Source organism: Conger conger, chromosome 5 (genome assembly GCF_963514075.1).
Source record: "Conger conger chromosome 5, fConCon1.1, whole genome shotgun sequence".
Lineage (NCBI taxonomy): Eukaryota > Metazoa > Chordata > Actinopteri > Anguilliformes > Congridae > Conger > Conger conger.
The window spans coordinates 34,387,804-34,404,236 of NC_083764.1; the positions used below are offsets into that span (position 1 = coordinate 34,387,804).

Genomic DNA, 16,433 nt, shown 5'->3' on the forward strand with positions numbered 1-16,433 from the left:
GCAGGAAAGTTCTGCCATGCCTCTCAAATAGAGATGCGTAAAGACATGCGCAGAATAAGTAATCACTTGCACGCAGGTAAAAAAAAAAAAAAAACTCCATTCAACATCATTCCTGTTTTTTTTTTTTTTTTTAATTTCTTCTTACCATGCCTGATCTGAAAATGCAGAAGCAGTCAAAAAACAAAACAAAACAAGAGTATTTGTTACAAAAGCTTAATGTTATTATGTAATTATTTTCATTCAGTGTGAATGGGCTTTGATACTACAAAGTTATCTGTTTAAGAACAAGTTTGGGGATCTATGAGTGTTGTAGCTTATGTTGGATGAAGATTTAATTTATTTTTGTGTATTGTGTACTGTTTTAATTTGGACATGGCTATTTTGTATTTTGTTTGTTACTATTTTATTGGAAGTGCATTTTACAATGTTATATTTTGGACATTTTACAGTGCTTTCGTGTTTAATTTGGTGCTTCTGCCTCCAGAGATCTGTCGGGCAGCGGCACAGTAACTGTTTTTTTGTTTTTTCCACAGTAACTACTTGTCGTTTGCACAAACACCATCAGCTGGCATATGTTAGTCCACTAATCCACAGTGGCCTGACATACTTGCAGGCTCCAACAGTAGGGGGGGAGGCAATGCTCTTTTTTTATCATGAGGAGCTTGCATTATCATGAAAGTGCTGAAAAGACTGTTTCTGGAAGTAAATAATACAGTGCTAAAATACTCGCCAGAGGGAAACAGACATTTGAATCATGGTTATGTTTTGTTTCTATTTATACACAATTCAGATAAAAAGTTTTAAACATGGATTTATTTGGAAGGGGTGCAATGTCCGTCTCTTTTTCTCCGAAATTAATGCCAGACAGTAACGCAAATAACCATGCATTACGACAGAGGAATGCAGAAGAGCATCTCTAAACACATAACATGTCAAACCTCTAAGTTGATAGGCTACAGCAGCAGTCTAAAAAATAAATCTAAATCCCAGCTTCCATGCTTATCAAGGCAGGGCAACTGAAAAAAACACCAGACCAGATTTTCTTTTTCAGATTTTTCCCTTTTTCTCCCAATTTGGTAGCCAATTGTACTAATCCAATTAGTGTTAGCTGGGGGATACACCACCCACACTCCATCTCTCGGCGGCCCGAAGGAGAACAACACACCCTCTTCAAGCCGTCTCGTCTCATGCTCGTGACCATGATTCCGAGGCGCCCAGGGTGCTGTTGCGTGCGGCGATCCGCTAACCCTGTCAATTCCCTCCTGCTGGAGCAACAAGCTAATTATGCCGCTCTACGAGAGCCAGCCAAACTTGGCTTTTGGCAGGACCGGGAATCAAACCCCGGTCCTCGGTGTGCAACTGCAACGAACTGCAACCGCAAGTCCGCTGCATCTTAACCTGTTGCACCACCTGTTTTGACCCTTGCTTCATCCATTACGACTCCTGCCCAGCCCTTTTTGGTTTGTTTGACCAAGTGTTCAATCCTATTCGCCCACCCTGACTTTTACTTTACTTTGCACCTCTGCTCGCTGTACAGTGATTCCTGTTATTTAGAGCGTTTCAGCTGGATCGCATCCTTCATTCAGGACATTATTTGGTATTTTGCTTCGCCATTCTGAGAAGGTCTCCATTGGCGGTTGGCTACATGCACGCTTTGGGTCGTAACACTCTTACCCCATGGAGTTTCATGTAGAGTCCACAAGCATTGCACACAGGCTCTCCCTCAGCATTACGGCGCCACAGTGTGGTGGTGGTGGTATGACAGTTGGTGCAGGACAGACCCACCCTCCTCGAGGCTGACTGGATCAGTGAGTGAAGGAGAGTGACAGTTTTACATATAAATACTTTGTATTTTTAGTTACCATGTCACTTTTATAACATCAGAAAGACTTGGCGTAATTTATGCCCCTATCATAGAATTTTCTGAAATGAAGAAACAGATACAGTTATCTTTGCGCATTTGTCTTTGTACCCACACACACACACACACACACACACACCAGACGTCTCTGGGGCTTTATGAGGGGTCGGTTGATGCCATTCATCTTGTGGTAGAGCCCACAGGCATTGCACAAATAGTGGCCGGTCCCATCCCGCCTCCACAAGGGTGTAGACATGGCCCCGCAGTTCACACACTCACGGCCCTCCACAAAGTCATCAAACAGCTCTGAGAGAGCGAGAGATAGAGAGAGAGAGAGAGAGAGAGAGAGAGATATGAAAAATGTACATCCCAAACTATTCCCATTCCCAAAGACATGCAAATGTACAGAACAGATTATTAGTGATTGTAATGCACTATTATGCTCTGAAGAAATGTACTGCATGATAGATACATTTTTGAGCATGCAATATGAACATAGCAGAAAAAGCATAATTTTGGCCACAGTAACATATTTATACAATTTGCAAAGAAATCTACAATGCAAATAAAGAAAAAAACATAGAAACCAAAATGACCAAGAGGCAGTCTGAACTACTCGATATTCCACCTCGGACCATGTGCAGGTTGAGTAACATATACCAACAAAGTCACATGTGAAGTAGGGTGACCTGGACTGTGCAACATGCCCCAATAAAAGCCCAGGATGCCCCACCCTCTGCCTTTTTACTATTCTCGAACACCTGCCCTTGTCCATTCTCCCACTGGTAGTTGTTTTGACATGGAAGCGGAGTTGGGCTATGCCCTAGCCTGCTCCGTTTAACACAAAGAACAGGTAAATATATACCTTTTACCTAGCCAGTTGAAAACCGTCTGTGGTTAACGCCCTACTCAATATTCTAGCTCGGTTCAAGGATTCTTCCGATGAGTGTTGTCAGCAGTATTACTGCTCTTGGCTATATGTTAGTTATCTATTAGCGGAGTAGTTTTGAAGCCAAACGCTCCACGCTTATCAACCCAAAGCGGATTTCAACAGCTGACATCAAGTTACACATAATTGCTATTAACAAAGTGTTCCCAGCTTTAGCAGCCTGCGGTGGAATTCTACTGTTCATATTATGTTAAACTTAATTGACAAACTGTTTCGGTTTTGTTATCTTTCCTGATTCAAATTCTTTATCAGTCCCTGATGCAATTGTGCTATTGATAATCACCATCATTGGAATCTACTCAATATTCTAGCTAGGTTTGATAATTTTTCCAACGAACTAACGAACTAACTAACTAACATATAGCCTAACTGTTTAGCTCTAGGCTATATGTTAGTTAGCTATTAGCTGACTAGTTTTGAAACGAAGTGCCCCATGGTTTGAAGTGTTTTCAAGTTTATTAGCCTGCAGCGGATTTCAACAGCTTACATTAAAGGGACCATAGGTAAGATTTTTGTGTTAAAACATTGTTGCAAGACCATGTATATAGTACTGTGCAAAAGTTGTGAAAGGCAGGTGTGAAAAAATGCTGTAAAGTAAGAATGCTTTCAAAAATGAAATCAAATCGATATTTCGTGTGACCACTCTTCGCCTTCAAAACAGCATCAATTCTTCTCAGTATACTTGCACACAGTTTTTGAAGGAACTTGGCAGGTAGGTTGTTCCAAATATCTTGGAGAACTAGCCACAGTTCTTCTGTGGATTTAGGCAGCCTCAAATGCTTCTGTCTCTTCATGTAATCCCAGACAAACTTGATGATGTTGAGATCAGGGCTCTGTGGGGGCCATACCATCACTTCCAGGACTCCTTGTTCTTCTTTACACTGAAGATAGTTCTTAATGACATTCGCTGTATGTTTGGGGTCCTGCTGTAGAATACATTTGGGGCCAATCAGATGCCTCCCTGATGGTATTGCATGACGGATAGGTATCTGCCTGTACTTCTCAGCATTGAAGAGACCATTAATTCTGACCAAATCCCCAACTCCATTTCCAGAAATGCAGCCCCAAACTTGCCAGGAACCTCCACCATGGTTCACTGTTGCCTGGAGACACTCACTCTTGTACCGCTCTCCAGCCCTTCGGCGAACAAACTGCCTTCTGCTACAGCCAATTATTTACAATTTTGACTGCACCCCAGTTCCTGTGTTTTCGTGCATAGTTGAGTCACTTGGCCGTGTTTCCACGTCGGAGGTATGGCTTTTTGGCCGCAATTCTTCCATGAAGACCACTTCTGACCAGATTTCTCGATAGAGTAGATGGGTGTACCTGGTCCCACTGGTTTCTGCCAATTCTGAGCTGATGGCACTGCTGGACATCTTCCAATTGTGAAGGGAAATAAGCATGATGTGTCTTTCATCTGCTGTGTCTTTGAGTTTCCTTGGCCGACCACTGCATCTACAGTCCTCAATGTTGCCCGTTTCTTTGTGCTTCTTCAACAGAGCTTGGACAGCACATCTGGAAACCCCTGCCTGCCTACAAATCTCTGCCTGGGAGAAACCTTGCTGATGCAGTATAACTACCTTGTGTCTTGTTGCTGAGCTTAGTCTTGCCATGGTGTATGACTTCTGACATTAAACTGTTTTCAGCAACCTCACCTTGGAAGCAGAGTTTGGCTGTTCCTCACCCAGTCTTCCTACACAGCTGTTTCTGTTTCAGTTAATGATTGTGTTTCAACCTACATATTAATTTGATGATTATTGGCTCCTATTTGGTATAATTGGTTAATCACACACCTGACTATATGCCTACAAAATCCCTGACTTTGTGCAAGTGTACCTAGAAGAATTGATGCTGGTTTGAAGGCATTCGGGAGGTCACACCCAATATTGATTTGATTGAAATTTTTCTTCTGTTCACTCACTTTGCATTTTGTTAATTGTTTGCATGCTATATTTTGGCTCTCATGTGGGGTGGGAGGAGGTCAGCCTGGACTGTTAAATGCTATGTCTGTTTTGCCCATTTTCATTTTCCTTTTTCCTTCTTGCTTTTGTTTCACATTACATTATTGGCATTTGGCAGATGCTCTTATCCAGAGCGACGTACAGTTGATTAGACTAAGCAGGAGACAATCCTCCGCTGGAGCAATGCAGGATTAGGGGCCTTGCTCAAGGGCCCAACGGCTATGCAGATCTTATTGTGGCTACACCAGGATTAGAGCCACCGACCTTGCGAGTCCCAGTCATTTACCTTAACCACTACGCTGCAGGCCACCCCTGTTATGTGTACCCCTGTTATGTTATGTTTGTTATGGTGTACAATACTGACTGTGGTTACACAGCACTGAGCACTCTTACTTTCTTTAGACTGATCCTAATTATGATCCATTATGGCTTTGGCCAGTAACCTAAGTTCTGACATGAGAGGTTCCACATCCTTTATTAGCTGGAATGTTAAAGGGCTTGTCAATCCCTTGAAGTGCAAGAGAACATACACATCCTAAAACCTTCAACCCCAATATTTCTCCAAGAAGCACATCTCCGCAGAGCAGAGCATGCCAAATGTAGGACAGGCTAGATAGATCTAATTTTATAGGCAATGCACTCAATGCAATGACCAGGGGAGCAGCAATCCTCATTGTTTCATCCAATGATATCTCTGACAGCAATGGTCGGTACATTATAGTAACTGGTAAAATATGCAATACTCCAGTTATCGTAGCCAATCCACAGTCCCCTCCAAAAGTATTAGAACTGCAAGGTCAATTCCTTTGTTTTTGCCATAAACTGAAGGTAATTGAGTTTGATGTCAAAAGATGTACATGAGATGATAGATCCAAATCTATCCAAAACTTCATCACCTGGTATTTTTATCTAGATTTGTTAAACAACTTTGAACATATCACCTTTTGTATCAGACATCCATTTTTAAGGTGAGCAAAAGTATTGGAAAATGTGATTGACAAATGTTTCTTGTTGCCCAGATGTGTCCCGTTGGATTGATTGGTTAAACAATAAATAGTTCTGAATGTCTACTCTTGATTATAGCCTTGGGTTTTCCCTGTGAAGACTGCCTTTGTGTTAGAAAAGATAAAAGAATGTAAAGACCAAAGAGCTGTCTTTGAGAGAAAAGCAAGCCATTTTGAAACTTATAAAGAAAGTTGTAAAGAACATGAGACATTGAACAGGTCAACCATGTAAAAGAACAGCAGTTGATGACAAAAACATTGTGAGAGCTGTGAAGAAAAACCCCAAAACACCAGTCATTGACATCAGAAACAATAAACACAGGGCAGGGGTGAAGATATCTCAATCAACTGTAGAGAGCAGCAATATAGAGGCTAGACCACGAGATGCAACCATTCATCAGTACTAAGAATCGGAAGGCGAGATTAGAATTTGCAAAGAAGTACAGCGACGAGCCACAAAAGTTCTGGAACAAAGTTTTATGGACTGATGAGACCAAGATTAACCTCTACCAAAGTGATGGAAAGGTCAAAGTGTGGAGAAAGAAGGGATCTGCTCATGATCCAAAACATACACCTTCATCTGTGAAGCGTGATGGAGGAAGTGTCATGGCTTGGGCTTGCATGGCTGCTTCTGGAGTGGGCTCACTAATCTTTATTGACGATGTAACACATAGTAACAGCAGGATGAATTCCGAAGTCTACCAAAACATTCTGTCAACGTACGGAGACATGCGTCCAAACTAATTGTGAGGAACTTCATCATGCAATAAGACAACGACCCAAAACACACTGCCAACACAACAAAGGACTTCATTAGGGAGAAAAAGAGGAAAGTATAGATGGGCCAAGTCAATTGCCAGACCTTAATCCAATTGAGCATGCATTTCACCTCCTGAAGAGGAGATTGAAGGGGAAACCCCCCCTAAAACAAACAGCAAGGGAAAGAGGTTGCAGTAAAACCCTGGAAAAGCATCACAGAAGAAGAGTTTGGGTCGTAGGCTTCATGCAGTTGCAAGCAAGGGTTGCGCTACCAACTATTAAGTGTTATTTACTTCCATTTACTGAAATACAATGTACCATTGCTTTTGCCCAACTAAAAATTGGGTGGTCTGATACAAAAGGTGTATTCCTTTGTTCTAAGTAGTGTAACACATCTAGGTGCAAATACCAGGAAATAAAAGCTGAAATTCTGAACTCTTGTCTTATGTTAATTGTTTTATCTCAACCCCAAATGTATCCAGTGTGTTGCGAAAACAAAGGAATTGGCCTTGTTGTTCCAATAGTTTTGGAGGGGACTGTATGTGAAAATGTACACTCAACAAGCACCCTAATTAGGAACTTTTACTTTATTACACCTACTTATTCATGCAATTCACTAATCAGCCAATTTTGTGGCAGCAATGACACAAAACAAGAGTGCCTCTGTACTCCTGGGTCAACCATCAACTCAACCTAGAGCTCCTTTTAAACCAGACAGAAGCCAATTACGTGGACAAACAGCATACAAAAGCAAGTGAACAAGAAAAAGTGGTGCACTAAACTCTTGGCTTAATCAGAAGGAAAATTCAGACAGAATTTCAATTCCCAAAGGAGGTGAAGCTGACTATCCTCATCACGTCAAAATGATGAAGGATTGCTGCATGTTCAGCTCCGATACCCTTCACCACAATAGGCAAATGAGTCCAGTCAGTCCATACCTCGCATTAGTGCATAAACAAAAATAAACTAGACTGAGTCTCGGAAAGAGTGGGCTTATATAGATCAGATACACCTGTTCGTGATTACCCGATCTTTGTGCAATCAGTGATTCCTCACTATGCAAGGGAGAAATTAATGTGACAAGAGCGCCCTCTTGCAGCCCCAAAAGGTAATGCCCAACAAAGGCAGGTAGCCATGACAATCTCACTTTGTAGTGCTTCCTTCACATCATGTTACGGGATGTCGGATAATTAATTAAGACCACTCCATTTAGTCAAAAATATTTCAGGTGCGCAATGGCTTTAATTCAGGCTAGCAAAAGAAGAAACAAAAATCTTGAATTATCGACCAATGGAAACATGCTCTCAAAACACCCTTTTTGTTGTTAGAAGGCCCCTTGCTGTCAATACGCCCCCTACTCCAGTCTGCAGTGACGGATACTTGGAGTGGGTGGAAACCCCTGGTCGCTTCTCATCGCTTTGCCTGCTTGAAATAGCCCTATCATAATGTTATTTTTGCAGAGCCCACAAATATTCCCATCGCCAATTACTGATCTTCCAAATGGTCAGCCCACTAAAATCTATGAAATAGCTTGTAACTTTCACACACAAGTTGCATAGTAGTATACAGGAGCCCGTAAAAACACAAATCTGACATTACGGTTTTTTTTTTTTCTTCTTTTTTTTATTAGCACAAAGAAGATAATACAAAGTATACAAAAAAAAGAAACAAGCATAACAGAGATTGTGCAGGAGAGGTAAGAAACCCCAAAGGCTTATAATAAAACCTCTGGGATTTTCAATTTATCCTGCCACAGCGCTTCACTTTTCCCACATTTTGTTATGTTACAGCCTTATTCCAAAATGGAATAAATTCATTTTTTTCCTCTAAATTCTACACACAACACCCCATAATGACAACATGAAAGAAGTCTTTTTGAAATTTATTAAAAATAAAAAACTAAGAAATCACATGTACATAAGTATTCACAGCCTTTGCTCAATACTTTGTTGATGCACCTTTGGCAGCAATTACAGCCTCAAGTCTTTTTGAATATGATGCCACAAGCTTGGCACACCTATCTTTGGGCAGTTTCGCCCATTCCTCTTTGCAGCACCTCTCAAGCTCCATCAGGTTGGATGGGGAGCGTCGGTGCACAGCCATTTTCAGATCTCTCCAGAGATGTTCAATCGGATTCAAGTCTGGGCTCTGGCTGGGCCACTCAAGGACATTCACAGAGTTGTCCTGAAGCCACTCCTTTGATATCTTGGCTGTGTGCTTAGGGTCGTTGTCCTGCTGAAAGATGAACCGTCACCCCAGTCTGAGGTCAAGAGCGCTCTGGAGCAGGTTTTCATCCAGGATGTCTCTGTACATTGCTGCATTCATCTTTCCCTCAATCCTGACTAGTCTCCCAGTTCCTGCCGCTGAAAAACATCCCCACAGCATGATGCTGCCACCACCATGCTTCACTGTAGGGATGGTATTGGCCAGGTGATGAGCGGTGCCTGGTTTCCTCCAAACATGACGCCTGGCATCCACGCCAAAGAGTTCAATCTTTGTCTCATCAGACCAGAGAATTTTGTTTCTCATGGTCTGAGAGTCCTTCAGGTGCCTATTGGCAAACTCCAGGCAGGCTGCCATGTGCCTTTTACTAAAGAGTGGCTTCCGTCTGGCCACTCTACCATACAGGCCTGATTGGTGGATTGCTGCAGAGATGGTTGTCCTTCTGGAAGGTTCTCCTCTCTCCACAGAGGAACGCTGGAGCTCTGACAGAGTGACCATCGGGTTCTTGGTCACCTCCCTGATTAAGGCCCTTCTCCCCCGATTGCTCAGTTTAGACGGGCAGCCAGTTCTAGAAAGAGTCCTGGTGGTTCCGAACTTCTTCCATTTACGGATGATGGAGGCCACTGTGCTCATTGGGACCTCCAATTAAGCTGTAGAAACATCTCAAGGTTGATCAGTGGAAACAGGATGCACCTGAGCTCAATTTTGAGCTTCATGGCAAAGGCTGTGAATACTTATGTACATGTGATTTCTTATTTTTTTATTTTTAATCAATTTGCAAAAATGTAAAAAAAAAACTTATTTCATGTTGTCATTATTGGGTGTTGTGTGTAGAATTTTGAGGAAAAAAATGAATTTATTAAATTTTGGAATAAGGCTGTAACATAACAAAATGTGGGAAAAGTTAAGCGCTGTGAATACTTTCCGGATGCACTGTACATCCATGTACTGAGCACCTTAACTATGACACAGGTATTTTTTTTATGTTAAGCTTGTCATGGTGGGAGGTAATTCCCGTGGTGCCCGCCAGAGGGCCTAGGATAATTGTTGACACCTGTTCCTCATTTGCGCCAGGGGAATTATCTCCCAGCTATTTATTTAAGGTATTTAAGTATTTAAGGCCAGTTCCAACCAGCCTTCAGTGCTTTTGTGTACTGTTCGCTCTACTCAAAGCCGGTAATGCACACGGTAGACTCTGGTCTGTTAAGAGTCAGGTACTGTGCAGGTGTGTGTTTGCTAAGCCATACTATCTCAAAGAGAAAAAGGTAAGGAAGGCGTTCGGTTTAGTTGTGTAGGACACCAACGCCTTCCCTAAGGGTTTTCTATTTTGTTTGGGGCTCGTGTGAGCCGACGGTAGAGGGATGGTGTCCCCGGTTATTGTATTTTTGTTTGTGTTTATTCCTGAGCTGCGCCTCATGGTTTTTTGTTTCATGCCTAGCTGTTTTTCGCTAGGTTGTATTTTTATTTCTGAACTCTCAGTTGGTAATCCTCAGTGCTCGCCTTTCAAGCACTAATACTGGTTGGAACACTCGCCCTGTTTTCAGAGGGTTGTTTTATTTTTCTCAGCCGTTTTGTGGGCTCCCTTTCTGTTTCCTTATTAAGAATCGCCTTCGGGTTTGTTTTCGTTCCTCCCCCCTGTTTTGGGAGTAGCTTTTATTTTCTGTTCTACAAATCCCTACACTCCGCTCCTGGGATCTAGGAAAGGTTCTTATTCGGTCGCACTTGGCTCTCCGCTCAACCCCCACCTGATAAAGCTTGAATACTGTCAATGATGGACAGGTTTTGATAGAGATCGAGATTATTAATATGTAATTATTAATATGTAACCAGCAACACTAGATCAAAGTAAAAATCTATCCGAACATAAATTTACTGTAATCCCAGAATCCCGAGGTGTACGATATCTGAACACCTTAACAGCTTATGTTCTAGGCTATTATCAGTTGCATCTCACATAGCCTACACTAATTCAGAAACATTTCTCTAGATTAGTGAAACATAACCTAGACTACAGTATATGGTGCTGCATATTATTCAAGTTATTGTTTTCCAATGTTCGGTTTTTACATTGAAGTCATGTTGTATTAATGTACAAACAAATAAATAAACTAGCTTACAAAATTAGTTTGTAAGATATGAGCCACAAACATGAACTGGCATTTTTCAATCTGGGTAGGACACAATGCACGATAATAATGACACACATAGCACAATATCCTTAGTTTCGGCACTTCACTGAGAAAATGTTTCTTTTTTCTTCTAACATAACTGGAAATAAATTACAATAAAATTGCTACAGCAGTCGAAACTGTGCAGAAAAATTTTAATTTCTCATCCAGTTTGTGAGGCTTGTTGACAAAGTAAAGAGACACTGTTCATATTTCTGCTACTCAGAGAAGCCCTGACCTAAAAGAAGACACTTTAAAACTAACACTGGTTTCCCTTAATTAAAATGTATTCTATTTTGGGGAATTCTTTTAAAATCCATTATTTTAAAAAGATTTTGGTCATATTTTTGCAAGTCAGAAAAGCACCATTGAATGTTAAAATGTACAATGTTGTTAAAAAGGTTGTTCTGGGTCTTGTCTTGCCCCGATCAGGCAGGGGTCTTAATACCCTGGTACATACCATCCTGGTTTTTCAAATAATTTTCAGATAGGATCATTCTGATCCAGATACAGATAAGGTTCGGGATCAAGGAACCAGTTGCAACCAGAAGTAGACAATAATGGAGTGTTTATTTAGCGAAGTCAGACAGGGAGGGATCAATCATTGGCAGACAGATACAAAAAGGATAATCACAATTGGGGTCACTAGCCAAAGTCCAAACACAGGGCAACCAGACACAGCAGGGACAATCCAAAACTTTGTCGTGGTCACAGGCAAAGGTTGAAACCGCTAGATAATCCAAATAAGCAAAGGTAAAGAACATGATCCAGTAAGCATTTAACAAAAGCCAAATCAAAATTCTGTAACAGAAAATCCAATTACAGACAGAAGGGTAATCCAGAAAGTGGAGGTTGGGGTACATGACACAGGTCAGGACACAGAACAGAAGGAATGTCTTACACACATTACAATCTGGCAAACAGGAGTAATTGGCAGGCTTAAATATACTGGTGATGAAGTATGATGAACAGGTGTGCATGAAAACAGATGACGAGACACAGGTGAGATGAATGAACAAAGGAGACAGACTACGGAAAGTGAAGAGGGACACAACAAATAAAAAACACCAGGAAATAGACAAACAGCAGAACCCAGAATACAGCATGACAAATACCACAAGATGATGATAACAAAATCTAGATTTGCAGTCTTGTCTATCTGTTGGTCAATATAATGCAACATTTCATTTAGACAAACTTTTTTCCACACATTTGGAAAATGTGGAATTCAGTTCGCATATTAGTCCTATTCATCTACAGCAGTACACAATACATGGGCCAAAGTCAATCTAATTTCAAAATTCAATGTCTCACTGAATAATAAAAATGATTAACCCTTTGGCCCCAAGATGGCAATTTCAGCCTATTTTGTACTAGTCCTATAAAAGTGTCAATATCTCAAAAACGATTTACTGCACACACATGGCTGAAGACTTAAATGAAAGAAGAAGCTTGTACAATTCATAACTTTGCGACAGAACAAATGTATGTCAGAGCATGTAAATACAGTGTACACGAGATTCATAAAATAAGGCGCTTGTAATGCGTTTTGTTAAAGACAATTTATCTTCATGTGTGTTTTATTCATATATATGACAGTATATTTTATAAAGCATGTCCAAGGTGTCGAAAAAGCTCTTTACTCACCCTAACGAAGCACATTTAAAATGGAACTATTTCAAAAACAGGTTAACCAGAGCCCCATTAGCCAGTAGAGTTATGGGTTTATCCATAGCAAGTCCAAAGTAAATGCTCACTTGATGACCAGGTACCAGTACTGAAGAACCAATTGCAACCAGGAAATGTGCAGAATAGCAGGTTTTATTAATTTCTAGTATGACCGCACCTCCCTACCAGCAAACCCTTTGGAAGGGTGGCATGAAGACAGCCCTTAATCAGCACAATAAACAAACTTTTTTTTTAAATGTACAGCATATCAAGGATGCCAATAATTCTGGAGCCCACTGTATGACAGGCTAGCTCCACCCCTAGCTAAAGTTTAAAAGATGGCAGCAAGTAAAAAATAATGATCTGAAAATGACATTGAAGTAAAGTTAATGAAGGTGCACACAAGTGCACAACTATTGTTTCGTCCCATCAGTATTGTATTCAGTGAAACAATATATATTGGTAAGCTGTGGCAGGTTGGTTGTGGATAGTGGCATTGAATCATCCTATAAAATAAATAAATAAATAAATTAAATAAACAATTTAAAATAAAACATTTTGTCAGTTGGTCCTACGGTCATGGTACTTCTCAATAAATGGATATACAAAGGAAATTAAATTCCATATCTCAAGCAATTGGAAATTAACAAAAGTTAACAAAGGCAGACAACTTTCAAGGTCAATAGTAAATTTACCATGATAACCATTATAAATGCTAAGTAATATGGATAGCAGACAAAAAAAATTATGGTGTATTCTATCCCACAGAACCAGTACAAGTTTGATTGCATTTTTCCGTTTTTATTTATGAAAAATACTACACTACCGTTTAGGGTCACCTTGTCTTTTTCATATATATTATTAATATATATTTATTTTCTCAGTTTGAAATCAAACAATTCATATGCAGCTTTTATTAAAGGGTATTTTTATACATTATGGTTTCACTGTGTAGTAATTGCAGCAGTTTTTATATGTAGTCCCCCATTTCAATGTTTGAGAAGATTAACATAATGTCAAATAAAAGAGTCATGTTTTATATTTAGTTGCATATCCTTTGCATGCTATTACTTCCTGATCTCTGTGACCTATGAACATCATCAGTCTGAATATCTCATTTTCAGGTTGTCCTACAATCAATACTAATACTCTTTCCATTTGAATGGATCTCTATGGGAATTGGGGGTTGGGACTAAATCCAGCTGTAAATTGTGCTGATACAGTATGGAACACATTTGTTGGCTAAATGTTTTTAAGTCATCAAGGGTCCAAAGTATCAAATAAGCCTCAAATCATCATGCTGCTGTCAGATATGCAGTAGATACTAAAATAATTATTTCTCTTGACAAATTATCCTATTGAACTCAATGGAAAAAATATTCAGGAGAAACTATTGTGGCCATCATCTAGGATCAGGGGTGAGTTTCCCGAAGCATGTCATAGCAGTGAGAATGTCATTACATGTCTCTTCAAGACATTTGCTAAGTGTACCCTGAAACATTTCGCTACTCACAGTTCCTCGTTTTACTTCCTAGAATGTTCAATCTGTCAAGTTTCAAATTCTTAGAACGTTTTTTAATGGTAAAGGTAAATGGTAAATGGTTGGCATTTATATAGCGCCTTTATCCAAAGCGCTGTACAATTGATGCTTCTCATTCACCCATTCATACACACACTCACACACACTCACACACCAACGGCGATTGGCTGCCATGCAAGGCACCAACCAGCTTGTCAGGAGCATTTAGGGGTTAGGTGTCTTGCTCAGGGACACTTCGACACAGCCCGGGCAGGGGATCGAACCAGCAACTCTCTGAGTGCCAGACAACTGCTCTTACTTGCTGAGCCATGTCGCCCCATTCTCAATGTTCCAGGAAAATTATGCATTAAAGTGGAACCTTCTTAGAACCTACAGAAAACCTTACTAAATCAAATCAGAACGTTCCCTGTTAGCTGGTATGTTCTATTGCTTCTGCAAGTTTAATTCTAGTTTCTTAAAAAGGTTCATCAAACTGGTCAGGAGCTTCAGGAGCTTCAGTTAATGTTCACATCAACCAATTAATTATTTCATTTAAATTCATTTTAATTTGCTTTTTAAAACACGTTACAAATCATTAATGTCTGTGGTGTTACCGTCACTTATGGTACGATATTCTCTATTGTGTAAAAAAGTAAAATAAATTCTTATAGTGATTGAATGTTCAATGTCATCTATTTCTTGTATGTTGGGTGGTAACACCATGAACACCACATCATTAATTCATGTTACAAAGTGGTGTGTGAAGTAACAGCAGAGACAGTTCTGTGCTGTTACCATGAAGACAACTGCACACAAATATAATAATTTATTCAAAGATAACATGCTGCCATTTTAGCTAACTATCAAGAAGATATGGGGAAACATAAAATATCCACCATGTATTATTATTTTACACCATAGACAAAAATAAATTGGAACATAAACAATTTTTGTTCAATTAAACAAAAGGTATGAAAGAGTGCCTGATAATGCAAACCTGTCAGAATTCCCACTTCTTTGTACAAATACTTCCAACAGGAAGTAGTTTAGAAGTTCTTCCTGCTTATGTTGGGTAACACCACAGACATGAAATCTCCGGACAATTTTTAATGAAATTGTATCTTTAAATATAAAAATAAGTTAATGTGGTTGAAGGGGAAACGTTGGATCTTCGGATTAACAAGCGTGTTAACAAGGTTCTTAATCTCTCATTACGTGGTTTTCCAGAATACACTCGTTAGATAGACTCTTGATAGGAATTTAACAACGAACTTCTTTGCCATGCGCATTCCTGCTAAACGCATGAGAATAGTTGATCAATCTATGTGGAGTTTTAGGTCACATGTTTCTGAGACAATATACACTGAAAACTGTTCTAAACGTGAGAACATATCGCGTTATCATTAAATTATATCTATTCATTCCGAATATCTTTTTGAAGTAAATATAATAATTACTAAAGAAAAACAAATATTAAAACAAAACATTCCAGGAATAATGATAATTATAGAAACATTCCCGAACATTACGGCGTCATCGGTGTGATCTGGCGTCTTTAAATGTATCATACGTCTCGTACTCTCAAGTTACTGCGTCCTCTGTTTTCTTATGCACCTTTGGTTCAGGTGCTCGATTTTCTGAAGTAGTTTGTTTTATTAATGGAACACTAGTAAATGACAATGTTATATTAACCGCATTTATTGGGACTAAAATAGTCAAGTTATCAATGTGACATTATCATGTTCGATTTAATTTAATAAATTTCATTCATTTCAAGTCATAGGCTATTCAGATAATGTTTTGATGGGATTTCCTGTCAATATAGGTTAAATGAAAAATAATTGACAATGAGGCCACTACAGTTTTTTTTTTTTTAGCGATGCATGAATAGAAAGCGCATGCATATTGTATGTGCTGCCAGAGACTTCGATCGGTATCTTAAAAGAACGTATATGCTGCAAACAAGTAATCCTGATCGCTCGTAATTTACGAGGGAACTAAAGAGACAATGGCCGCGTTTCCCGAACGCGTTAAGAACGTTCTTAAGCTAAGAAACCCATAAACCTAAGAGACCTTCAGGTCCTTAAGAACTTTCTTAGCTTAAGAACGTTCTTAACGCGTTCGGGAAACGCGGCCAATTTCGTTACCAATGTGTTCTGGAAACCCACGTTATTTTAAGAAGGATCGTAAGATGCATTTAACCCTCAAGGGACCAACATATTTCGCACACATGAATGAGTTTCAACCTAATAAAAAAGAAGCCCCAATCAGAAACGCTTTATTATTATTATTATTATTATTATTATTATTATTATTATTAT

At 39.7% G+C, this 16,433-nt stretch overlaps 1 protein-coding gene across 3 annotated transcripts in view; it reads right to left on the bottom strand.

Annotated features, from left to right (window-relative positions):
- Positions 1-16,433, bottom strand: part of gata4 (GATA binding protein 4) — a 30,310-nt gene that overhangs the window by 9,518 nt on the left and 4,359 nt on the right. For all 3 annotated transcript variants that reach the window (XR_009708788.1, XM_061242575.1, XM_061242574.1), the window contains exons 2-3: positions 2,001-2,167; positions 1,675-1,800 (exon numbers count right to left, since the gene is read on the bottom strand). Coding sequence is in view for 2 of the 3 variants with exons in the window: in XM_061242575.1 (XP_061098559.1) it covers positions 1,675-1,800; positions 2,001-2,167 (293 nt within the window). In the remaining variant the exon portion in view is untranslated. The remainder of the gene's footprint in view (positions 1-1,674; positions 1,801-2,000; positions 2,168-16,433) is intronic.